This window comes from Rhinolophus ferrumequinum, chromosome 13 (assembly GCF_004115265.2).
Source record: "Rhinolophus ferrumequinum isolate MPI-CBG mRhiFer1 chromosome 13, mRhiFer1_v1.p, whole genome shotgun sequence".
NCBI classification, from domain to species: domain Eukaryota; kingdom Metazoa; phylum Chordata; class Mammalia; order Chiroptera; family Rhinolophidae; genus Rhinolophus; species Rhinolophus ferrumequinum.
The window spans coordinates 19,817,068-19,843,419 of NC_046296.1; the positions used below are offsets into that span (position 1 = coordinate 19,817,068).

General features: G+C 43.0%; 1 protein-coding gene across 23 annotated transcripts in view; it reads right to left on the reverse strand.

Annotated features, from left to right (window-relative positions):
* Positions 1 to 26,352, reverse strand: part of DYSF (dysferlin) — a 207,617-nt gene that overhangs the window by 37,402 nt on the left and 143,863 nt on the right. For 14 of the 23 annotated variants that reach the window (XM_033124779.1, XM_033124787.1, XM_033124797.1 and 11 more), the window contains 4 exons: positions 26,100 to 26,261; positions 24,865 to 25,030; positions 24,376 to 24,452; positions 18,240 to 18,302 (listed from right to left, as the gene is read on the reverse strand). In XM_033124779.1, the coding sequence (XP_032980670.1) occupies positions 18,240 to 18,302; positions 24,376 to 24,452; positions 24,865 to 25,030; positions 26,100 to 26,261 (468 nt within the window). The remainder of the gene's footprint in view (positions 1 to 18,239; positions 18,303 to 24,375; positions 24,453 to 24,864; positions 25,031 to 26,099; positions 26,262 to 26,352) is intronic. The other 9 variants (XM_033124795.1, XM_033124801.1, XM_033124799.1 and 6 more) reach the window with 1 other exon arrangement.

Genomic DNA, 26,352 nt, shown 5'->3' on the forward strand with positions numbered 1-26,352 from the left:
CCTAACACATTTCATGATTATGGGCAGCAAAAATTGACAATCATCTAAGCCTGCCTGTCTGTGAAGTGAGGAAAGTGGGGGACAAGGGGGATCGTATCACTCACATTCTCTCCCCACGATGACCATTTCAATCAAAGAGAAAAGTTCCTGGTCAAATTTATTTATCACCAAAGTTATAATGTTAAACCTTGGGTCACTGTATGGAACTATACACCGACCTCTAAAAAAACAGTCCATTATTTTTTTTATAATTTTAAACAGGCCTCTGTCAAGCCAGAGGTAGACATCTAGATTGCATTGAAAGTAATTTCTCTCTTAACACAAACCATTATCATCAAGATAGTAATGACATAACAACCCAACATTGGGGTTATTGTGAGGCTCTGAGTTGATGTCTGCAAAGATATTCTGTGACCGGTCAAGTTTACCATGATAAATGCTCCTGTTGATATCGCCAAAGCCATCAGTTTGATCCCCAGTACTGCTGACCCATGACTTGACATTTGCATAACTGGAATAATGATACGATGATTCCTCTAATTCTCCCATTAGTGTTCTGAGGTTTAAGAAACTGAGCCTATTTGCTCATGCACCCACGAATACAAACTCAGAGACAGAGGTAACATACAAGTGCACATCTTTGTGTAGACCGGACCAACCCCTAGACATGCAGACACCCCGATTTCAAACCTATCCTATCCCATGCGTACTAAACCTTTCATGCCCCCCAAAACCACACAAACATATGCCCACAGCCAGCTACCATGTTGATTCAGCAGAACTCTACACACTCATAACAAAAATCACTTAATTATTTCCACAAGTGGAACACTGGGCTTTCAACCTCTTGTTGACACTTTCTGCAGTCCTGCCCCCATATCTGTTGAAGGGGGATCATTCCTCTGCTTTCTCCAACTTCAAGCTGGCCCAGCAGAGGTGGGAGGGAAGGGAAGACCTTTAACCAAGATGCTGAATTGCTTCCAAAAGGCTCAGTGAATAAATGTGCCTGAAATCTTGCAAAGTCAAGCAGATGGTGAGCAGAGAAGGGTCAGGACCTGAAATTCGACTATTGGCCTGCTCCAGATGGGGCACCCAGATAGGGTGGGGCCCTGAGGGGAATCCCAGCTTACTAGCCCTTTCCCAACTCAGGAGCCTAAGGTGGATACGTAAGCTTATAACTTGGTCCTCTGAGGACAGCATGTCCCCATACACCCGTACAGAAAGCCCAGAGCAATCTATCCAGTAGGTTGAATGAAAGAAGATTCCATCAGTCTTCAACCCTATGAAGAAAGCAACATCACTAATTCAGGATCTGTGATGATTCCAGTAGGGGCCTGGGCCAAAGCTTACCTTACCTTCCTTCTGCTTATGTAGATAGTTTTGCTTAACAAGAGTTCCAACAATGTACTTCAGAGAAAAACTATTTTTGAAGACCTTCCCAGAATTGCAGGAGCATTCATCAAACTGCAGACGCTAATCTTAGCTATCTTAAATTCAATTTAAAAAGTATTTTGGGGGTGCCTACTATGTGCCAAAGTCAACCTACTTTCTAGTTACTGTGTGCATTTTCATATACAAAAATCACATTACTTTTCAAATATTTTGTACTTTGAACTTGCTACTAATTCAGTCTGGTTTCCCCAGGCCTCCGTGAATGTGAGAGGTGTTAAAGACACTGGGCAGATTAAGAAGCTTCCCTGAGCGTCCTCAGGGGGCTTGTACTCAGAAACAAGGGCTGCACCAAGTTCTAAGCACTGTTTTGACTCAGGCTAGGGGGCAGGAGAGGATAGGCCGGTGACAGGACCCGTAGGGCTAAAAAGGCATTAAATTAGACCTCAGAGGGAACTTCTTGTCCTGTAGGTTTCCAAGGAGGGCGGACAATTTTCCTCTGGGAAGAGAAGAAACTTTTTTTCTCTGGATGGGAAAACAGGTCCTTCATGGACCAGGGTTTCCCCTCTAGGGAAGAGGGGGGTTTGGTGGGGTGGAGGGGGAGGCAAGGAGGGCTGGTTGGAGGGGACTGGGGCCTCCTCCTCCCTGATGAGGCCCTGGAGTTTGCCAGACCAGTTTCACCCCGGGCTGTCCCCCCTGCAGTGTGCATCGAGGGAGGGGGGTTGCACCCCCGAAGAGACCACAGGAATGCCAAGCGGGGGAAAGGCGCCCGGAGCCAAGGGCTCCAGCAACCAGGATCCAATATCGGCGGGTGACTCCAGCCCCCGTAACAGGAGAGACCGTAAAGTATGTGCTCTGCTTCCCAACCAGCAAACACAGCAAATAACCAATTACTCCAAATAGCTAACAGATTTCGGCTCTGATTTCCCTCCCCTTGCCTCCCCTGTGCCTTCACTTGTCATTTGATGGGCGATTTGTATTTGCTCTGAGAAAATGAGAGAAGGAATGACTCACAAAGGAAGGTCCAGATTACACGCAGTGACAGGCATCAAACCTCCCTAATCAGAACTAATGGGAGTGGGGGGAGGCCAGGCTGCCCTGGCAACACATCTGAACTGGAGATATTTTTAAAGAAGTACAGTTTTGTTACTTTCAAGCATATACAGTAATTCTCGCTAAACCAATATTGCCAGATACATGTCCTCAGGAAACCTACTTTAAGGAGACGAGTACCTTCCTAATTAGCACATCCAATACATACAAAAGCACAGGTAAAACAGCTGATGCAATTAAAGTTAAAAGAACTCCCCCTCAAACTCTCAAGTTCAGCGGTACAACCATGAGTCCTGAGACTAACTGCCTTGGATGCCTTCTGGAAATGCTTCCTCACTTGGGAGCCACACCCTGTAATTGATTCCTTTGCTCAGAAAACCTTTGCTTCTAAGTCTTTGGATAAATTGTTGTCAGTACTCATGAGCTGCAATGAGGCATTCCCCCAAAGAACTTGGAATTAAGGGAAATAGGGCTGTCCTCGGAGAATTAGACCGTGAAATCGATGCATGGTGGTTCAGAGCAAGGACAGGCAAAATCACCTCACAGGGGAAGAGTGGCTCCAACACTAAGCCTTAACCCTAATTGGGTAGATTGTATACATACATCGAGAGAAAGAGTATGTCGGTGAAAAAAAGGAATGGTCAGTGCTGGAAAAAGAGAAAAAGAGGACTAAAGATTGACTGTTGACAGTCATTCACATTAGCACAATCAGGGGAGAGGGGACACAGGATTAGGGACTGAAACTGTCCCTAACTTTAGAGATGGCTGTATCCATCCATTTTGGTCAGCTGCCGCTAAATTTCAGGTCACAGAATTACCTCTCCTCATTCTAATTCCTCACTCATTCCCAATGACAACGAGGCTTCCCAATTGCTGAGCCTATAGAGGGTGGACCACTATCCAAGGCCATACCCCTAGGCAGAAATATTTCTCACTGGAATCTCATCAACTGGCAAACTCGGTTTAGAGACTTGAGCAATATGTCTCCAGCCCTGAACAAACTGAACCATCAGGTGTCTGAACCCACAAGGTGAGGATCCACACAGCCAAGACTTTGGAAACTTCCCTAAAGTAACTAACACCCCTCCTGGTGGGCCCGGTGGGTAAGTCTGCTCTCCTTTGCTTAAAAGACTCCTACACTGGAGTCGATAGGCAAGGACTGTGGCCCTGACAGCCTGACAACCTCCAACAAACAGCAAACAAACTCTTCAGCCCAGTAGAAAAGCCTCGGATCCTGCTTTCCTTCTTAATTCTCCACCGTACTGGATTCCTAAAAATATAGCAGCCCTTTACTGTTTCCTTATTCCTTGTCTCTGAGTTTGAGATTAGAAGAAGCCCATGCACTAATGCAGAAGCCATCTGAGCTCCCAGTACTTGACAAGCAAGGACTTCCCTCTGCAAGGATAGACAAAAAGAAGAGACTACGGTTCAAAACAAGGGACGCAGTATGAGGACTAAGAGAAGTGGTATATTAATGAATTGAGTAAAAAAGGAAGAAAACAAATTGACTAATTTATGCTCATAGGAAGTTTCAAGACAAAAAGTTAGAGTTTGCAGTCCTGAAGGAAATATAACCTACATGAAGACAAACATGACTGTCAAATTAAAAAACTATAATAAAGACACTGATTTCTAGAGGAAAGACACTGATCTAGAGGACCAGAGAACCACTCCAAGTAAAAACACCTAATTTAACATATATCTTTAAAATCCTTTTTAAATGAATGACTGAGCTGATGGGAATGTAAAAAAAAAGAAAAAAGAAAAAAAAGAAAAAGAAAAAGAAATCTTTGGGGCAAATGAGAAAGCAAAAAGGAGTCAAAATGCAAACTATGGAGCCCAAAACCACAAGCTGAGCATTTAGTTTTAAGTGAATCTGGGTCTGTAGTGTTTTCGAGCATCTGGTAAAAGTAAACATATATCCTCTCTGAAAAACTGTGCCTTTCATCCAGACCTCAAAGAACTCTCAGATCATGTTCCAAGGAACATGAGTTCAAAATTAAAAATAGTGAAACACACAAGGAACAAGACACCATGAGCAAGAGTCTGCTAGAAACACCAACTGTAGATCAGACCTGTTAAAACAACAGAAAGCAGAATTATCAGAAATAGGACTTTAAGGGGAAAAATGTTTAAAAACATAAAAGGCATTAAAAATATGGCAAAGAAACAAGATTTTCAAAAATAAACAAGTAGATTTGGGGAAAAAAGAACTTTTAAAGATAAAGATTCGAAACTCAATAGATGGGGTTAAATAGCCATTAGAAACAACGAAAGGCTTAGTGAACTAGAAAATGTATCTTCAGAAATTAGCCAGAGTGAAACACAAAGAAACAAGTAATATGAAAGAAAGTTCAACTGCCATGGAGAATAGGGATGGTCCAATGTAGATCTAATCAGAGTTCCAGAAGGAAATGATAGAGAGAATGGGAAATATTTGAAGAGATAATGACTGAGAACTATCCAGAACTAATTAAAAGAAAAACAAAAAACAGTCCTCATATTTAGGAACACAACAGCATAATGGAAGCCAGAAGATAGTCAAATAATATTTTCAAAGTGCTGACAGAAAATGTGTCAGTGAAACTAGCATTTCCAAAATAAGGGTGAAATAAAAATATTTTGAAACAACAATTAAAAAGTGAGGAAATTTTACAATGAACTGACGCTAACTATAGGAATTTCTATAGGCTCTACTTCACAAAGAAAGAAGATGACCCGAGGAGGAAGTCTGATATATGAAAATAAATAATAACTGTAGGTATAGCTAAAAGAAAAATTGATTACTTAAAAGATAATGCTTTAAAAATGTATTTTATAATGGTAGAACTAAAATAGTAAACAAAAGTTTGTAAACTGGTACGTGATTGGAGTTAAAGCTTCTGAATTCTTTGTAATATTATGGAGGAGGCTATAAATACCAAGTAAATCAAGATTTTGCTAAGTTGAATAGACATATTAAAATTTCTATACTAACCACTAAAGGAATAGAAATAATATATAGTTTTGAAACCTAAATGGGAAGAAGAAATGAAAAAGGGATGGGGGGGAAATCTCTCAACCAAAAACAACAAAAGAGATAAAAGGAAAAGGGCAGGACTACTAGAGACACAAAATAAGATAGCAGAAATAAATCCAAATATATAAATAAACACAATTAATATATTGGGCTCTCCAACTCTCTAGTTAAGATTAAAATATTATAAGAATTCATTTAAAAAAAAAAACAGGATCTCTTTGCTGTTCATAGGAGAGACTCCTAAAACATAAAGTCACAGAAAGATTGAAAGTAAAAAGATAGAAAAAGTTATACTAGGCAAATGCTAACTAAAAGAAAGCTGATGTACTTATATCAACATGAGTCAAAACAGACTTTAAGGCAAAACTAACTAGTAGAAATTTTAAAAGGCAGAGGAATGGGAGTTCTCTATATATTGTTAAAAGATTCACTTCTCTAGGAAGATATAAGTATTCTAAACTTCTTTGTGTCTGAGAACATCCAACATATAAAGGAAAAGTAGGCAGAATCATAAGGAGAAACCGTCAAAATTTACAACAAAGCAGAATATTTTCACATACCTCTCTCAGAAATTTATAAACCACACACATACAAAAATCAGAAGAAAAATGGATTTGACTAACACAATTAACAAGTCTGATCTAAATGGACTTATTATATGTAAAACACATTTGTAGAATACACAATACACTTCTTTTCAAGTACACACAGGACAGTTATAAAAACTGAACTTGTATTAGGCCATAAAGCAAGTGTCAAGAAACATTAAACACAGACTACATTCTTTGAACTATAGTACAGTTAAGGTAGAAACCAATAACAAAAAGATCACTTAAAACATAAGTTAGGAACTTCTAAAACATACTTTTAAATAATTCAGGTGTCAAAAAGAATATAAAAGAAATCAGAAAATACTCAGAACTAAAACAAAAATACCATTTATCAAAACCTGCAGGATGCATAAAGCAGTACTTAGAGGTAATTTTATAGCCTTAAGTATTTACATTAGAAAAGAGGAAAGTTTGAAAATTGATGAACTAGGCATAGCACTTAAGAGGTTAAAAATATAATAAACACCACAAAAATAGAGGGGAGGAAATAATCTTTAAAAAGAAATTAATAAACTAGTAAACAAGGACACAATAGAAAATGAAAAGAGCTAAAAACTGGCTCTTTGCAAAGATTAAAAAAAATAGACAATTTCTGTCACAAATACTAAAATATAACCTTATGAATGAAAGGAAACATAAATAGGTTGAGAAGAAATTTTTTGAAAAAAAAGTCATTATAGAAAATGTGTCAATAATTTTTAGCAAGAAATGGATAAACTCCTATAAAGTATAAATCACTAAAAGTGACTCACATAGAAAGAGAAAGTCTCAAAGTCCTGTAAATATTTTTTTAAATTGCATCAGCAGTTTAAAGTAACACCAAAAAGAATACTAGGTCTAGGCAGTTTTACAAATGAATCTACCAAACATTCAGGCAACAGATAACGTTCAATCTTTTGTCATTCTTTCAGAGACTAGAGCAAGAGCAAATATGCCCCTAAGTATTTTTAAGATTAGTATTATCTAAATACCAAAACCTTAAAAGAACAATATAAGAAAAAGAAACTTCAGGCCATTATCACTCAGAAAAATTTATGCAAAAAAATTCCTAAACTAAACATCAGCAAACTGAATCCAGCAATGAACAAAAAAAAAAAAGATAATGGACCATGACCAGGATAGATTGTTTCAGAAATGCAAAGTTGTTTCAGCATTTTTAAAATCTATTAATGTAATTCACCACATTAGCAGATTAAAGAAGGAAGATCATATGATCACCTCAACAGATACATAAAGAACATTTAATAAAATTTAACATCATTCATAATAAAAAAACTCTTGGCTAACTAGTATTGTTTACCTGATAAATTTCATACTCATGGTCATCAAAATGGCGGCGTGAGGTGAGCCTCTGTAAAGCTCCCCTGGAATTTACAACTAATCGAACAACCATAACTCCACAAAGGACTCCCTGCACAGCAGACAGGCAAGATGAAGAGGCCGACTACTGAATTCACCTAAAGGTGGGCGAATCGCGCGAGCGGGGGAGGAAGGAAGGGAGAAGTGCAGAGACGGAGCCGCACGGGTGCAGGACGCAGACCTAGCTCAGTGCTCCAAGCTCGCTGCATCCCGGAACTACCGCAGCTGCGGGAGAGGGAAGAACTCGGACTGCTAGGGCTCCGCTTATGCCCCACAGGGCTGAGGGGGCAGCGTATAACACAGCTGAAGCCAACGCTCACGGCAGAGACCTCAGAGAAAAGACTGAGGGAAGAAGGCTGAAAATGGTGGTTTAAGCCCTCACTGCCGAGCAGTGAACGGAAGCCTTAGGCACTGAGACTAGCCGCCCCCTCCCTACCCTCCCAGTGCTCGCCCCACCCCCACCTGCCCGGTGGAACAGTAGCAGCGTCAGATCAAAAGAACAGAATATTTGCTGTTCTGAGAACTGTGGACCACAGACACAGATTCGCAGCCCAATTAGTTCTGGCAAAGGGGAGGGAGCTGTGGAAGCAGGACCAGCTGTGGTGGTGGTCGCTGCCATTGCTCTGGGCCACCTCTCACAACTCACCCCGCCCCTGGCCCCACCTATCTAGGAGAATCCCTGCAGGAGTAAACAGAACTGCTGAAACATACGGGCTCTGAATCTGGTGCAGGAAGAGCTTTGGAACTTCAAAAGCTCTCCACATACCCACATGGACACTGCGCCCTGTGACCCAGGCGAACTATTAACAGAGGAGAAGCCCGTCTCCCAGGGAATACCCCCATTGTGTGAGAAGCTGGAATAGTGCAGAGAAAACATAGCACTACCGTGTGAGAGAGAAAAAAAAGGCTGCAGTCGGAGAGAAAATAAAACATTCTACCAACAAGTACTGGAAAACAAAAGAAAGACCTCTTCCTATCAACGTGTTGCAGAAGCCACTCCTGTAGATGTCTAGGAAGAGAAATAATAAATCAGTAAAAAGAATAACCAAGGCAACAAGACAGCTCAAAAAGAAAGTGAAAAGTCTCCAGAAAAGGAACTTAAAGATATGGAAATATGTGACTTAAATGACAGAAAATTCAAGATTGCAGTTCTGAAAAAACTCAATGAGATGCAAGAAAACACAGAAAGACAGTTTAATGAACTCAGAAACACAATCAAAGAACAACATGAGCATTTTACGAAAGAGATTGAAATTTTAAAAAAGAACCAAATAGAATTTCTAGAGATTAAGAACTCAATAGAAGAAATTAAGAATGAAATAACCAGCTTAGGTAGTAGAGTTGACCAGATGGAGGAAAGAATCAGTGACATCGAAGATAGAAACCTGGAAATTACACAGATGGAAGAAAAAAGAGACTTGAGACTTAAAAGAAATGAAAGAACTCTACAAGAACTTTCTGACTCCATCAGAAAGAGCAATATAAAAATAATGGGCATACCAGAAGGAGAAGAAAGAGAGAAGGGAACAGAGAATATATTCAAACAAATTATTGATGAGAACTTCCCAAACTTGTGGACAGAACTGGATCCTCGAATCCAAGAAGCAAATAGAACACCTAATTACCTCAATCCCAACAGGCCTTCTCCAAGGCATATTGTATTGAACCTGTCTAAAATCAACGACAAAGAAAGAATCCTCAAGGCAACCAGGGAAAAGAAGACGTAACCTACAAAGGAAAGCCCATTAGATTATCATCAGATTTTTCAGCAGAAACGCTACAAGCCAGGAGGGAGTGGAACCAAATATTCAAACTATTGAAAGAGAGAAATTATGAGCCAAGAATAATATATCCAGCAAAGATATCCTTTAGATATGAAGGAGGAATAAAGACCTTTCCAGACAGACAGAAGTTGAAGGAATTTTCTAATATACAATCTGCACTACAAGAAATACTAAAGGAGGTTATTCGACCACCATCAACAGGGACAATTTGTGGCAACCAAAACATAAAAAGGGGGAGAGTAAAGGCCTGAACCGGAATTTGGGAATGGAGAAAGTAAGCGTGCTGAAGAAAATGGAATACTCTAACTATCAAACTTTCTTTTACATAAACTTAAGGGTAACTCAAAAAAAATCCAGAACTGAAATATATACTGTAATAAAAGAAGAAACAGAGGGAAACAGCATAGAATACTACCACACAGAAATAATAAACAACAACAAAAAGGCAAAGAAACAATGGAGACACAGCCTTACCAGAAAACTAAAGATAGAATGACAGGAAATCCTCACATATCAATAATCACCCTAAATGTAAATGGACTGAACTCACCGATAAAAAGGCACAGAGTAGCAGATTGGATCAAAAAACTAAACCATATGCTGTCTCCAAGAGACACATCTCAACTACAAGGACAAGCATAGACTCAAAGTGAAAGGGTGGAAATTGACACTCCAAGCAAATGGTACCCAGAGAAAATCAGGTGTAGCCATAATGATATCAGATGAAATAGACTTCAGGGTGAAAAAGATAACAAGAGACAAAGATGGACATTTCATAATGGTAAAGGGGACTATACAACAAGAAGACATAACAGTCATCAATATTTATGCCCCCAATCAGGGAGCACTGAAATATACCAAGCAACTACTAACAGGACTAAAGGGAGAAATTGACCAAAACACAATTATACTAGGGGACTTAAATACATCATTGATAGCTATGGATAGATCATCCAAACAGAAAATAAATAACGAAATAGCAGCCCTAAATGACACATTAGATGAAATGGACATAACTGACATATATAGAGCATTTCATCCTAAAACATCAGACTATACATTCTTTTCTAGTGTACATGGAACATTCTCAAGGATAGACCATATATTGGAACATAAAATCAGCCTCAGCAAATTTAAGAAGATTGAAATCATACCAAGCATATTCTCTGATCACAAGGCTTTGAAATTGGATATCAATTGCAAAAAGAAAGCAGGAAAAAACACAAATACATGGAGATTAAACAACATACTTTTAAAGAACGACTGGGTCAAAGAAGAAATTAGAGATCAAAAGATACATAGAAACAAATGACAATAAAAATACATCCTACCATAATTTTGGGGATACAGCGAAAGCAGTTTTAAGAGGAAAATTTATATCATTACAGGCCTATCTCAAGAAACAAGAAAAATCCCAAATAAATAACCTCATGTTACACCTTAAAGAACTAGAAAAAGAAGAACAAGTGAAACCCAAGGTCAGCAGAAGAAAGGAAATAACAAAAATCAGAGCAGAACTAAATGAAATAGAGAAGAAAAAGACAATAGAAAAAATTAATGTGACAAAGAGCTGGTTCTTTGAAAAGATTAACAAAATTGACAAACCCTTGGCTAGACTCACTAAGATAAAAAGAGAGAAGACACTAATTAACAAAATCAGAAATGAAAAAGGGGAAGTTATCACGGACACCACAGAAATACAAAGGATCATCCAAGAATACTATGAAGGACTATATGCCACCAAATTCAATAACCTAGAAGAAATGGATAAGTTCTTAGAAACATATAGCCTTCCAAGGCTGAACCATGAAGAACTGGAAAATCTAAACAGACCGATCACCAGTAACGAAATTGAATCAGTCATCCAAAACCTTCCCAAAAGCAAAAGTCCAGGACCAGATGGCTTCACTAGTGAATTCTGCCAAACCTTTAAAGAGGATCTAATACCAATTCTGCTCAAACTCTTCCAAAAAATTGAAGAAGAGACAGTACTCCCTAACTCATTTTATGAGGCCAACATCACCCTGATACCAAAAACTGGTAAGGATAACACAAAAAAAGAAAACTACAGACCAATATCTCTGATGAATACAGATGCAAAAATCCTAAACAAAATTCTAGCAAATTGAATACAACAATGCATTAAAAAGATTATTCATCACAACCAAGTGGGGTTCATCCCCGGGGCACAAGGATGGTTCAACATCCGCAAATCCATCAATGTGATACATCACATAAACAAAATAAAGGACAAAAATCATATGATTCTATCAATTGATGCAGAAAAAGCATTTGACAAGATACAACATCCCTTTATGATTAAAACACTTAATAAAATAGGTATAGAAGGAAAATACCTTAACATGATAAAGGCCATATATGGCAAGCCCTCAGCTAATCTCATAATTAATGGTGAAAAACTAAAGCCCTTTGCTCTACGTTCAGGAACATGACAGGGCTGTCCCCTATCACCTCTGCTTTTCAACATAGTGTTGGAAGTCCTTGCCAGAGCAATCAGGCAAGAGAAAGAAATAAAAGGCATCCAAATTGGGAATGAAGAAGTTAAATTATCACTCTTTGCAAATGACATGATGATATATATAGGAAACCCTAAAGACTCCACCAAAAAGCTATTAGAAACAATCAACGAATACAGTAAAGTTGCTGGCTACAAAATCAACGTACAAAAGTCCATTGCATTCCTATATACTAACAATGAAATCTCAGAAAAACAAATACAAAAAACAATTCCTTTTGCAATTGCAGCAAAAAGAATAAAATACCTAGGAATAAACTGAACCAAGGATGTGAAGGACTTATATGCTGAAAACTATAAGACATTTTTGAAAAAAATTGAAGAAGACACAAAGAAATGGAAAGACATTCTGTGCTCATGGATTGGAAGAATCAACATAGTTTAAATGGCCATATTACCCAAAGCAATATACAGATTTAATACAATCCCCATCAAAATCCCAATGGCATTTTTTAAAGAAATAGACCAAAAAAACATCAGATTTGTTTGGAACCACAAAAGACCCCGAATAGCCAAGGCAATCTTAAGAAAAAAGAACAATACTGGAGGTATCACACTCCCTGACTTTAGCTTGTACTACAGGGCTACAATAATCAAAACAGCATGGTATTGGCAGAAAAACAGACACATAGACCAATGGAATAGAATTGAGAATCCAGAAATAAAACCACATAAATATGGACAGATAATTTTTGACAAAGAAGCTAAAAACATACAACAGAGGAAAGACAGCCTCTTCAATAAATGGTGCTGGGAGAATTGGATAGCCACGTGCAAAAGAATGAAACTGGACTGCTATCTGTCACCATGTACCAAAATTAATTCAAAATGGATCTAAGACTTAAGCATAAGACCTGACACAATAAACTGCATAGAAGAAAACATAGGTACTAAACTTATGGACCTTGGGTTCAAAGAGCATTTTATGAATTTGACTCCAAAGGCAAGGGAAGTAAAAGCTAAAATAAACGAATGGGACTATATGAAACTTAAAAGCTTCTGCACAGCAAAAGAAACCATCGACAAAATAAAGAGACAACCAACTGAATGGGAGACGGTTTTTGCAAACAGTGCCTCCGATAAGGGGCTAATATCCAAAATACACAAGGAACTCATGAAACTCAACAACAAAAAAACAAACAACCCAATTGAAAAATGGGCAGAGGACCTGAAGAGACATTTCTCCAAAGAGGACATACAAATGGCAAATAGACATATGAAAAAATGCTCAACATCACTAATCATCAGAGAAATGCAAATAAAAACCACAATGAGATATCACCTCACCCCAGTCAGAATGGCTATCACCAACAAGACAAATAGTAACAAGTGTTGGAGAGGCTGTGGAGAAAAAGGAACCCTCATACACTGTTGGTGGGAATGCAGACTGGTGCAGCCGCCATGGAAGGCAGTGTGGAGGTTCCTCAAAAAATTACGAATAGAATTACCATATGACCCAGCAATCCCTCTCCTGGGTATCTACCCAAAAAATCTGAAAACATTTATACATAAAGACATGTGTGCTCCAATGTTCATTGCAGCTTTGTTTACGGTGGCCAAGACAGGGAAACAATCAAAATGTCCTTTGATAGATGAATGGATAAAAAAGTTGTGGTATATATACACAATGGAATACTATTCGGTGGTAAGAAAAAATGATATAGGAACATTTGTGACAACATGAACGGATCTTGAGAGTATGATGCTAAGCGAAATAAGTCAGGCAGAAAAAGCAGAGAACCATATGATTTCACTGATATGTGGTATATAAACCAAAAACAACAAAAGAACAAGACAAACCAATGAGAAACAAGAACTCATAGACACAGACAATAATTTAGTGGTTACCAGAGGGTAAGGGGGGTGGGGAGTGGGAGATGAGGGTAAGGGGGATCAAATATATGGTGATGGAAGGAGAACTGACTCTGGGTGGTGAACACACAATGGGATTTATAGATGATGTAATACAGAATTGTACACCTGAAATCTATGTAATTTTACTAGCAATTGTCACCCCAATAAATTTTTTAAAAATTTCACATTCATTGGTGAACAATAAAAATATTAACTTTTAAACTAGGAACAGATAAGAATACTCTCTATTATCAGTTACATAGAATATTAAACTGAAGGTCCTCGGCAGTACAAGACAAGAAAAAGAAATAATAATAAAAAAGAAAGAAAGAAAAAGTGCACAGAAGAATCAAAATTACAACTAATCATAAATTTTATGCTTGAATACACAGAAAATCCAAAAGAATTCTCAAATCAGTAGAATTAACAAGAGTTTCACAAAGTTTCTCACCAGCATGTGAAAATTAATTTATTTATATACAAGAAAAAAAAAAGCATTAGAAAATGTACCTTAAAAAAATCCAACTAAAAAATAACAATAAAGCATAAAATAGCTAAAACTAAATCTAGTAAAAGCAGTACCATACTTTTGGGAGAAAATTGTAAAAGTTTATTGAAAGACGTTAAAGAAGACCTAAATAAATGGAGAGATATATCACGGTCATGGTTAAAAGACAATATTATGAAAATGTCAATTCTCCTCAAATTGACCTAGAAATTCACTATAACTCAATCACAAATCACAACAGTTTTTCTTAAAAGAAGAAGTTGACAAGCTGACTCTAAAACTGAGGTGAAAAATCAAAGGACAAGAACAGCAATAACACTCCTGAAAATGAACAAGGTGGAATACTTCCTTTACCAGATGTCAAGACTTATTATAAAATTATCATAAATAAGACAGTGAAGTATTAGTACAAGGAAAGACAAATAGACCAGTGGCACAAAATAGAGAGCACACAAACTTAAATGGAAACCTGATATATGATGAAGCTATCATTATAGAACAATGAGAAAGGACAGGTCATTCTGGAATGATATGAATTCACTCGTTATCTATGTGAAGAAAAGAAAAAGAAATCTGATCTCTACCTCACGCTTTACACACACACACACACACACACACACACACACACACACCAATTGCAAAGGGAATAAGAACTTAAGTATGAAAAGCAAAACTTTATAATTTTTACAAGAAAATATACATAAATATCTCCTTTGAAAATTTTTTAAAACAACACAGAGAAATGAAATGATAGCCCAAGATATCCAACATATACATAATAGGAATTTCAGAGGAAGAGAGCTGAAAAATGACTGGAGTCTAGAAATTAAAGAAACTAACCTAATAGAATTTTTAAAGAGCGGATTCTTTGGATGAAAAACAACTATAAAATAGATGAAATGCTATTAAGCCTAATAAAGAGAAATAACACAAATCTATAAAATTAGGAGTGAGGATAAAAACAGAACAGATACTGAAGCATTTTCTTTTATTGTAATAATATGTACTATTGTAATAGGCACTATCTGGGGACATCTAAGCCACAAAATTGACTAAAAAAATAGAAAGTGATCAAAGAATTCCCTCCCCAAAAGATGCTGGGCCCAGTTTTACAAGGAGTACAGGACAGATGCATCTTACACAATCACACAAGGTGTGCATTCCTGAAAATCTTTTATAATTCAAAACTCACATAACACCGTTTTCAAGAAAAGATCATGGGTATCCTATTTACCATCTAAACCATAAGTACAATTCACCTGGCCACTACCTTTTAAATTACCTAACTGTTCATCATTTTAAAATTTTGGTTGATTCATATTATTACACAATTTGTGCATAAGCAAGACTACTAAAATGTTTATATCATGCAATTTCCAACTTGCACAATTCATATACATAAAGAGTGGCACAAGTGTATTTTCAAAGCTTTAAGAAACAATAATTCTCATTCCATAGAGATTATTCAAGAGCACAGAAAACTACAGTAGACCGCAAAAAAATATTTTATGAGACTTATAGCCTTTATATCAAAACCTAACAAAGACAATCTAAAAGTAATTCTTATTAATTGAGATGCAAAAATCCTAAATAAGTAATAGCAAATATAACTCAATCATGTATTCTAGAAGTTCTGCTTACAAACTCTCCCTTAACAAACCCTGTCCAGCTTCTCTATGAACAATCTGACTATGGTCCAGAGCCAGCTGAAAACCTGCAGCTAATTTAGTATGTCCACTGCAGCTTCTAGCCCATGAGCTGTATGTTGACCAAGAGTCAATGTGTTTGTTCTCAAACCTGTTTATGCCAGTTATACTAATAGGGTAATTAGATCAATATGTAAATATTACAAAGATATGTAAAAGTTGAATTGAAAATGAAAGGGTATGTTTATCTATGAAAACTAATTTAATGCTGTTGATTTCTTTTTAATGATGAAAGTTAAGGACAAATGAGATAGGAAAGACGGTGAGAGGAGGGGATCTTAAACTTTAAAAGGCCTCCACACAGGTTTTTTTGCAGGTATCAATAAGATCTCATCGAACTTTAATAAACTGAAAGGGAAAAATTACAGGGAATGTATTTTGGATGTGCTGTATACCAGAAGGATGAGGTGACACTCAAATGGCAGATCCAAACTCCAAGAGGCCTTGGCACGTGTCAAATGACTGATGAAGATACGTGGATATGGTTAGAAATGAAACATTTGTGGTCCCCTTGTATGACTTATAATGAGGCCCTATTTAATGAATTTTTCAATTAGCCAGCCAACTACCTTTCTTGATTGACTGGATAAGAAGACTTCAATTGTAATAACTATAATACCATGAACAATTGACCGGTGTGGGGGTTTACCCCAGGAATGCAGGACAATGATGTATCATATTAACAGGACGATGGAAAACAAATTGATCATCTTGATAAGTGCCAAATGGCATAGGATAAAATTAAACTCCCATACCTAATTTTTTTAAGTTACTAATAAACTAATAATAAAGCACACAACCTTGACAAAACTAAGAATATCTATCTGAAACTACGTCATTATCACAATTAATGGGAAAATGGTAGAAACTTTCTCATTAGAATCAGTAACTATGTAAGTCTGTTCACTAGTATCTCAATTAACAAATATTATTTTGGAAACAGGAATAAGGTATAACTATTAGGAAGAAAGTGACATATTTATTATTATTTGAAGAAAATTATCTTACCTACCTAGAAAACCCAACAGAATCAGTGAACAACTGTCAGAACTAATAAAGGAGCTTAATAAAAAGTCTGTTTCAAAGAAAATATATAAAAATGTTGTTTTCCTATATTCTAGCAATAACCAGTTAGACAAAGTCGTAAGAAAAAAAGATATGCCATTTAGATAGCAATAAAGGCTATAAAATACCTAGGAATAAATTTAACAAAAAATGGGCTGGACCTGCATAAAGTAAATTAAAAATGACTCCTCTAAGGTACATAAAATAAGACAATATTAGAAATTAAGAAATTAAATGTCCAATGACAGAGCCATAATTAGAACTTTATGGATGACCATATAATGGAATGATATGCAGCCATTTTTAAAAGAATATAAAGACATGGAAAAACATTCACAATATACTTTTAAATAAAAGAAAATGCAAATTATAAAAAAGTACAACATGATTCCAATTTTGAAAAAAAAAAAAGTATGCACACGTGCCTAAAAGATGTCTAAAAATGTAGGCATATTATAATCTTAACAGTGATTATTGCCAACTAGTAGAAATACAGGTGGCTTTAACCGTCTGCCTGACGCTATTTTGTGTTTTCTATATTTTCTACAATGGGTAAATCAAAAGTAAAAAATTTAAATATAGACTGCCTTCTCCTAAAAGCCCATAAAACACCCAATACAGCAATGCGTCCCCCTGGTACCATGAATGGAATTGGACTTTAGACAGGTCCTGTGTCTTATGCCTCCCCCACAGGTCAGTGGTTCCCCTTGACCCTCAGCTTGAGACTTCACGAGTACATACTGAAGACCTGATACCAAAGTCTTCTTCCTGGAGGGACCCACAACCCATAAAGGTGACACACAGGAAATCAGCGCAGGCGGACAGAAGTAGGCCTGCTCGGAGCTGCCGGAGCAGACCAGGGGCCCCGGCAGACCGCTCAGAACCTGCTGGGGACAGCCAGGGTTCTTCAGTCACACACGCCCTTCATGCCTCTGGGACGGACAGAGAAAGTCAACCTGCCATTCATTGCCCACAGAGACTTCTCGTGTCCCTTATGCCAGCAGTCGGAGTCTAATCGAGAGACTCCCCTGTTACCAGTCCATGCAACACCAACCAACCACCCCTCACTCCCCCTCGTCCCCCAGTCCTCATGCAGAAATAGAGGATTAAGGAAAATCCCAACATGCATCAAGGTAACTCAGGGATGTCTATTTCTGAGAATCTTCCCTTAGTTTTCTCCCTACCCCTTCATCACAGCATAGGGCAGGTAACTATGTTCTGTGGGGGCTCAGGAAATACTTTCTTTCTTCCCCTCCCACTCTGCCCTCCTTTTCTCCCTCCCTTACTCCCTAGCCCCACTCTCAGCCCACCACCCGGGGAATCAAGGAGCCCACAAATAGGTAAACAATACATACATGAGGACTGGATGGAGAAGATGCCATGTTAGTGGGGACCAAGCCCGACAGCCCGTCTGCAAGCTACAAATTAAACATGCTGGTTAGCAACAGGATTAGAGAAACCACTTCAGGAAAGGCTGAACAGCCCCAAGGACGTATTGCTGTCCCACCAGGCACCCTCTGCTCTCCCTTCAGGGAGGCTGCAAAAGTTGTGGGAGGAACATGTGCTTTGGAGTTGAACAAGCCTGGCTCCAAATCCTGGCCCCACTGCTTTACCACCCACATGACCTTGGGCAAGCCCTCTGACCTGAGTCAGCATCCCCATCGGGAGAGTCAGCACAAAGCCTACGTCACAGGGCACCAGTGATGAGGGTGTGGATGAGAGGAAGGCCGCGCACGCCTAGCACTGATGAGGCACATGCAAGGGCCTCAGCCAATGCCTGCATCTCACCCGCTTTCTTACTGCCCCTGACACCACGGACTCCATGTCACTTCCACATGCCCTCCCAGGCTTTTAAACCTCCCATCTCAGACATACTCCTGGCTCCCCGTTATCCCTGCGGTTTCTTCTAACAGCAGAGCCACATCAACCCCAGCTTGGGCACAATTCCTAAGCTAAGTCTTCTCTCCTCAAGGACAAGAAGCCATCATGTGGCTTCCCCAAAACCTTGTATAAGAAGGGCTTTAAGAGTCTTAAATTTTAGCATGCCCCGTTATACTACAGCAAGCTTTCTGCATCCTTTTCTGGCATCAGAACCTTGCCTGCCATCTTCTGGAACTGTGAATTGATGCTTTATAGGATGAATCCCTGGGCTGCAGGTCCACAGGTTCCCAGGAGTTAGGACAAGAAGCAGGTGACTTTTTCAGCAGCCATGACAATAGTCCTGGACATGGGGCTCTGGGTGAATGGGTACCAGTCAGGTGGAGAAGGCCATAAGGTGCCTTCTAGGCAGAGGGGCTGGCAAGTACAAAGAGGTAGAGGAACAAAGAAGCACAGCACATCCAAGAAAGAGCGAGTGATTCAGGAAAGCAGGCACTGGGGCAAAGGACATAGGGTTGGAGGGGTGAGAGACCAGCGGGACCCCTGGCTCCCAGGGTTAAACCGTCTCTTCCTTTCCGCAGGAGGCCAAGCCCCAGGCCATCCTCCCTTTCTTGGCAGACATGCTCACCGGGGGTCGAAAGGGCTCAGGAACACACGGCCTGAGGGGAGCCTGCCGGGAGCTGGAGAGGAGATGGAACTACAGACCCATCCCTGCTCTGTGAAGGAGCGTCACTCAGGGAACCCCTGCCTCCCTTAAACTAGCCCTCAGGGCTGGTCAAAGCCAGAGCTGCACAGGAAGGCAGAAAGGCCAGTGGCACCCAGCCAGGCCCCTGGATGGCTCTGGGGGTCTGGCCACATGTTGGTGGGGATGCTGTGACCCCCGGAACAGACCAGATGAACTCCGGGTGAAACTCCCAGCTGCCCAGAAACCGGCCCAGCCAGGCAGCAGCTCTGCCCGTTCTGTTCCCATTCTGAACCTCACAGAAGCCTTACTGTTATTTTTAATACAGTTCGTTTTTAGAAAGGTGAGAGGGAAACCGGCAGTTCGCCAGGGCAAGGGAGAGAAAAAACAAAGCTAAACATAGTGCTCCAAAGACCCGGTCCAGCTTCCGAAATTACACGTTCCCCTTCGGGACTCGGGCATAATTTGTCGCTCCGGTTCTGGGAGCACGTTCCCACCTTCACGGCGTCCCAAAGACTATAACCAGAGCAGCTGGCTCAAAATTAGCTCGAGCCGGGGAGCCAGGGAGCAGCCAGCCCCGGCACCCCACCCACCCCACCCGATGGGCACAGGGCACGGGCTGCATGCCTTGGGCAAACTCCTCCATGCCAGCCTGTGTTTCCTTCATAACCCCCCAGGCCCATCTCTCTCTCTCTCTCTCTCTCTCTCTCTCTCTCTCTCACACACACACACACACACACACACACACACACACACACACACACAATCCCACTACCAAGCTTTTGCCAAGCCACTCTACCGACTAGGAAAGCCTTCCTCTCCCCTCTGCTGTGTCCACCCCACCCAGCCTTTGAGGTCTTCCTCTCACCCCAGCCCCTGAGAGAAGGCTTCCTGATTACTTAGGCCACGCTGACCTCGCAGGGCCAAGAGAGCCCACCCCACGATCTTGGTGTCTTTGCTAACAAAGCGTTTCATCCCTCTGACGTCACTCTAAGCATCTCATTTGAGATCTCATCTGTCTCCCAACCAGTGTGAAAACTTCTCCACTGTTCTTCTCTTTATGACCCTCAGTACACACAGATTCCCCGCACCCAGAAGTTCTTCTTCTCTGGAAACTTAAAAAGGAGATTCCCTAGCCAAGGTGCACTCAGAATTGTAGGCACGAGTCACCCATGAACAGGTGACTCTATGGGCATTTCTATGGGCAGAAAGGGGTGTTATGTGGGGAGGGCAGGGGTGCCAGCTCTACTTTGAGCTTCAAGGCCCTGTAAGGAACACACGCTCTCTGAGTGTGTTCCTGCACACTATTTCTCTTCCCATGTTCATAGTCAGAACTCCAAGAACTAGCTTAATGAAAAAGCAGATTACGAAATGAAGACCCCAATTTGGTTTTAAAGATAGAAATTGAGTCCAAATTCAGAGTCAGAGACAGAATCGGAGACAAAAAGAGAAGCCCAGGGGAAAGGCAAGGATGGAGAAGGATGTGTTCTAGCAGTTCATGCCGACAGCGTTCTTGGTGAAGGCAATGCCTATTTGTTCATTTTTCTATTTTTTCCAAATTTTATATAATAAACATATTTATAATCAGAGAAAAAGGAATAGATCCTTTTTTTAAGGCAGAGCGCTAAATAGGATGAAATACCTCTGTGTCCCTTCTCTGAGGATATAGCCGGGCCTGCGTCGGAAAGTTAAAGGTCGCGAGTCCTGCACCAGCCCCACTGAAACTAGATACGCCCTCAGGAGCTCGCACACACACCTGCTCCCAGCTTCCTCCCACCTCTCACGCACATCACACACATTATGTGTGTGCATACATCACACACACGCACACGCACACTACCCCCGCCCCCAGGCTACGGGTCTATAATCTACACAAAGGACAGCTGCCCAGACCAAAAGTAAACTGTGGGGGTAATATGCATCAGCCGACCTCACCGCAGCCCCCACCACCACGGAGAAGGGTTCAACAGGCCCGGCGCCCACCCACGAGCAACCATCCTCACCCCCAGAGACGGGCACTGCCCTACGGGTCCTGGAAGGCCGAGGGGACAGATCTGCCTTATACACACATTTTGGATCATCTCTAGGACTGACCGTTCTTGACAGGAAACAGAACATTTTTAGAATCCTGAGGACCCAAGTATCAGGAAAGTCTGAGGTGACACTTTCTAACGTGTGGCAGGCTCATCCCAGGAACTGGGTGCATGATGGTGAGGAGGTTCATCTGCAGAGAAGGTGCAACGGAGGAAGGAGATGGGAGGAACCAAGACGGAAGCCAGCTGTGGCGAGAGCGTATCTGAAGCAGGGGAGGAGCCCTCAGCTGGGTCCGCAGCCAGGACCTGGTGAGCACAGCAGTGGGACCACATCACTGTGAGAACGAAACAGGCTGCCGAGAAACGGGTTGGACAAACAGGAGCCAGGCGAAATCCAAATTCTGCCAGACTTCGTGTCCCTCCCATCCCCAGAGGCCAGGGCCCTCTATTCTAGCTGCACTGAGGGAGCAGAGAGGGGATGAATAATCTGGCAAACCATTTGGAACTGGAACCCATGGCCTCCTGGACCAGCCGTGGAATGCCTGGTCCTCCCAAGTGTCAGGAGTTGCGCAGGAAAGATGGAGTGAGTAAAAGATTTCCTGGACCAGCCAAATCAGACCAATGGATCTCAGGAAAAAACACCATACAAAATCGGTTTTTCCCATCAGACTCCATCAGGGCAGGGCTTCCTAGTGGCGTCCAGACTCCTTAAGAATAAGGTTATGTCTCCTCCATCAGACAGGGAGCTCAATGAGGGCAGGGGCCAAGCCTCCACCATCAGGTCGTCCTTCTCCATGCCCGCCTCTGAGACGCTGTGAGCCTGTCCCCATGTGGTCACGCGTTCAGGAACCCAGATCCCAGCTCCTCACCCTCTGCCTGACCAACAGCTCTAGTCAGAGTGGCCGTGGGCTCCCACAGAGAACACAGACCCTGCTCTGGCTCAGACCCCAGCCCCAGTCCACTCATGTCAACACCAAGAGGACATCCAGACTGGGCCTCCTCACCATCTGCCTCGGGCTGTGCTCGTACCCAAAATAGTTCCCCCCCACCCCAAGCCTGTAGGCATTTTAAGGGCAGCACACAATGGGAATCCTGCTAGGCCAGCCCCGCACCTCCCTGCACAGACTCAGACAGCCCAGTGAGGGGGTGGGAAATGGGAGCCAGGATCACGCAAACTGGAGTTGGGGCTAATTATCTGTCTAATTCAGCTACAAAGACCCACACAGGCCAGAAGGCACTAGCACTGAGTATAGCTGAATCCTGTGTAGGACCATCTGAAATTTCCACTTGGTTTTCCCCAGTCAAAAGAAGCTCCTTCTTACACCCCTTCCAGAGAGTAGGCAGGTCATCTATCCACCCATCTATCCGTCCATCTGTCTATCCATCCACCCACCCAAGCCGACTTCACTGAACACCTGCTTCTAAGCCAGGCCCTGTGATGGCATGAAGGGCACAAAGAGGAACGCACCCAGTCACTGCCCTGCACCTAGTCTGAGGAAGATGCTGCCATTTACAGAGAAAAGCAGGACCCAAGGCAAGCGCAATGACCAAGGTATAGATGGGACTTGTAGGAAAAGGGGAGGAGCCAGAGAAGGATCCTGGAAGCAGGTGACCACAACTAAGTTAAGTCTTAAAGAATAACCAGCAGTTGCCAGAGGTGTCTCCAGCAGAAAGGATGGTGGGGTGGAGCCCTGGAGAGCCGTGGACATGGGAGAAATGGAGAGTTCAGGACTTCTGAGTACTCTTAGCCATCAGTGAAACTATAGAGCAAGACCTCTTGTTTTGATAGCAGCGAGGGCTGCACACCAGAGATGGTCCCTTGGAAGTGGCACAAAGGTGTAAGAGATGAAATCAGAGAAATTAGCCCGAAATGTCAGGGGAAGTCCCTATAAACACAGCCCTAGGGACAGCTTTGAGGATCCTAAGTCCAACAGCCAAGTGTGTTCTGCTCTCAAGGCTAATATTGGATTGAGGGTTTAAAGGAAACAAAGCCCGCTGAAGTGCCCCACTATCCCTGGGTGAATAAACAGGCTGTGGGCCCGAGGACTCTGCGTGGGCTAGGAGGCCCTGCCTCCAGGCAACCGGGAAAGTCTGGGAGCCCCAGGTGCCAGGGTGTGACCAGCATCGCGTGAAGCTGAGAGGAAGCTGACAACCTAGAACAGATGGCCAGCTAAAGGCTGGCTGGTCTCAGCTCTACGGGACCCAGAGCCACCCCAGGACCCTAGGTGAGGATAGTGCTCCCCCCTCAGGAAGAGATGCCACAGACCTCCTGCCACGCTGTTTGGCTTGGGTTATCATGCTGCTCAGCCCGAGGGTGCCGACCGAGTACATAACAAAGAGACGCCTCTTACCTGCTGCAGAGTTGAAACCCTTGGAATAAGGCCCCTCTCCTGCCCCCTCCCTTCCTTTCCCTGGGGGTGGAGGAATGGGTTGAGGGGGGCTATTGGCTTAGACACAGACCCCTCCTCTTGAGCTGCCTCCAAGTGCCACCAAGCACGAGTCCAGAGGGTCCTGGCTGAGGTAAGGCGAGGGGACCGGAGCACTCCAAAGGTACCCACTCACTGCCTCTCCACTCTGCCTTCTCTCTCATTTGCTCCTCACCCAGGTTTCCTGGGTGATCGCGAAGGGGGAGCCCTCAAGGTAGAGGGGCCATTTTTCTCATATGCTTTGAGAAAAATCATTGGGTCCTGCCCGGAGGACCACACACAGCTTCCGCCCAACCCTTCCACCCCACTCCCGACCAGGCTGAAAACTCCATCTAGGTCCCTCCATGTGTACAGTGTCCAGAGGGAGCTATCTCATAGACACCATGTGATAAGGAAGGCGGGAGAGACAGGGTGGGGATCTCGGCCGGCTCTTGGTGGGAAGCAGTGTCCCCCCCGGGACCCGGCATCCTACCTGCACGGGGATGAGGGGCTCCTTGTCATCAATGTCAATGAGCACATCTTCCTCAGGACTGAGTAAGCTCACATCGTCTGTAGGGGAGAGTACGCACATGGGAATAGTCTGAGAGGGGCCCCCTCTGGGGGCTCGCCCCTGCCCAGCCACAAGACTCAGCCAGGGAACTACGAGACAAAACCCCTCAGTTTCTCCACATTTCCCAATCTGTGTCTTTCTCTCCCTCCCACCCAATTCTTCCCTCTCCTGCCTCTGTCAGCCCTCACTTCTCAACCCCACAGGCACAGGTCCCCACTCCCGGTGTACCCAGCCCAGAGCCAGGTGATACCCTGAAGAAGGCGAAATCCCCACCCTTCTGGTCAGCTGAGAAGAAACCACCTGTCATTCAGGTCCCGGTAAAAGGAGGGCTTTGGGACACATCTCAAGGGAGGTGTCACCGGCAGCGCCCCCTCTGCCCCAGCCCTCCCCATCAACAATGCCTCCCCCTACCTGGGCCGCCCTGTGGGGACGGACTCTCCTCTGAGTAGGGGTCACACAGGAAGCTCTCTAGGGAACGGATGGTACACTGGCCCACCACAGGCCGGCGGCCAAACTGGCGGTTATCGATGACCTTGACCACGATAGGGGGACAGTAGAGCTCCTCCCTGGGCAGCATCTGGGCAGAGAAAGAGGGAAGCTCTGAGCAGTGGGCAGAACCCACCTCTGGGAGGTATCAGAGGCGGGAGGGGGTCCCTTCTTCACAGGACAAGCTCACAGATGAGAGAGAATGTCTATAAACTCACAGATAACCCACAGGTGGTGGTTGGCTGAGCCCAGGAGCTGGCCAGGGCAGTAGAAGGCACACACCTTTTCCTCCCACCTCTTGAATGCTGTACACAGAGGCTGGCTTTTCCCCCAGAGCTTTACCTTCCAAACACATCCAGCTCAGCCCGAAGTGAAAGCAAGTCTCCTTTCCCTGAACCCTCACCGGCTGGGAGTGGAAGAGGGAAGAAGTTGGCCCAGGACTCAACATTTCTTGCAGACAGTGCCCCCCAAGTGGATACTCAGGAGTTGGCTTACAGACTGAGATTCTTCTCCCCACCCCACCCTACCCCCCAGCCCCAAAAGCACTTTGAACACAACTCGAAATAATTTATATGCTCTCCTTCGGTGGCGGGTTTGGCTCAGCCAGGAGGACGCTCCTGTTGACAGCCACTGGGCCTGGAATTTCTATAGTGCTTTCATCTTGCAAACCATGTTCCTTTCCTCAGACTTGCCCTACTCCGGCCACTGCGCCCAGGCAACGCCAGGAACTGAAGAGGACTGGGGCCTGCGGGCCTCAGGAGTGAAGCCCTCTGTGGGTGCCCAGGCAGGGAGGCCCGGCTCAGGAAAGGTCTGGAGAAACCACGGAAGGTCAGAGCCCTGGCAGGCCCCTGAGGGGTCCTTTGAGGCATTGAGACCTGCTCTGAAAGGGAAAACAGCCATGGATGGGTCCTTGGGACTTCTGTGGGCTTGGGATCTAGGTAGGAGGGAGCAAGCTGGCCCCACTGTGCTGCTCACAGGCTTCAGCTCTTCTGGAGAGGGGAGTGTGAGCATTTCCTCCCCATTCTCACAGGCAAGTGAGGTGGGAGATGCTGGGACCCGCACAGGACCCCACGGAGAGTCGAACTGCAGGCTGCTTGGGATCCCAAGGAAATTCTAGCCCCCAGGACACTGGAAGGGGACAGCAGGAAGGTTGAGCTCACCACTTCCATGAAGAGGGTGCAGATGTCAAAGTTGGGGTTCTTCCGGAGGTTCCGGATGACACAGGACTGTACCATCTGGCCCCCGCACTCCACCACGAGGCTGGGGGCGGAGACACTGGCCAGCTGGTAACTCTTCATGTTCCGCAGGCCCCATGCCAGGATCTGGGGACACACGGTGAGGAGAGAGGCTGGAAAGGTCCCAGGGTCCAGGAAAGGCTGGGCTGTCCAGGGGCAGGGCCAGGCTGCCCTCTGA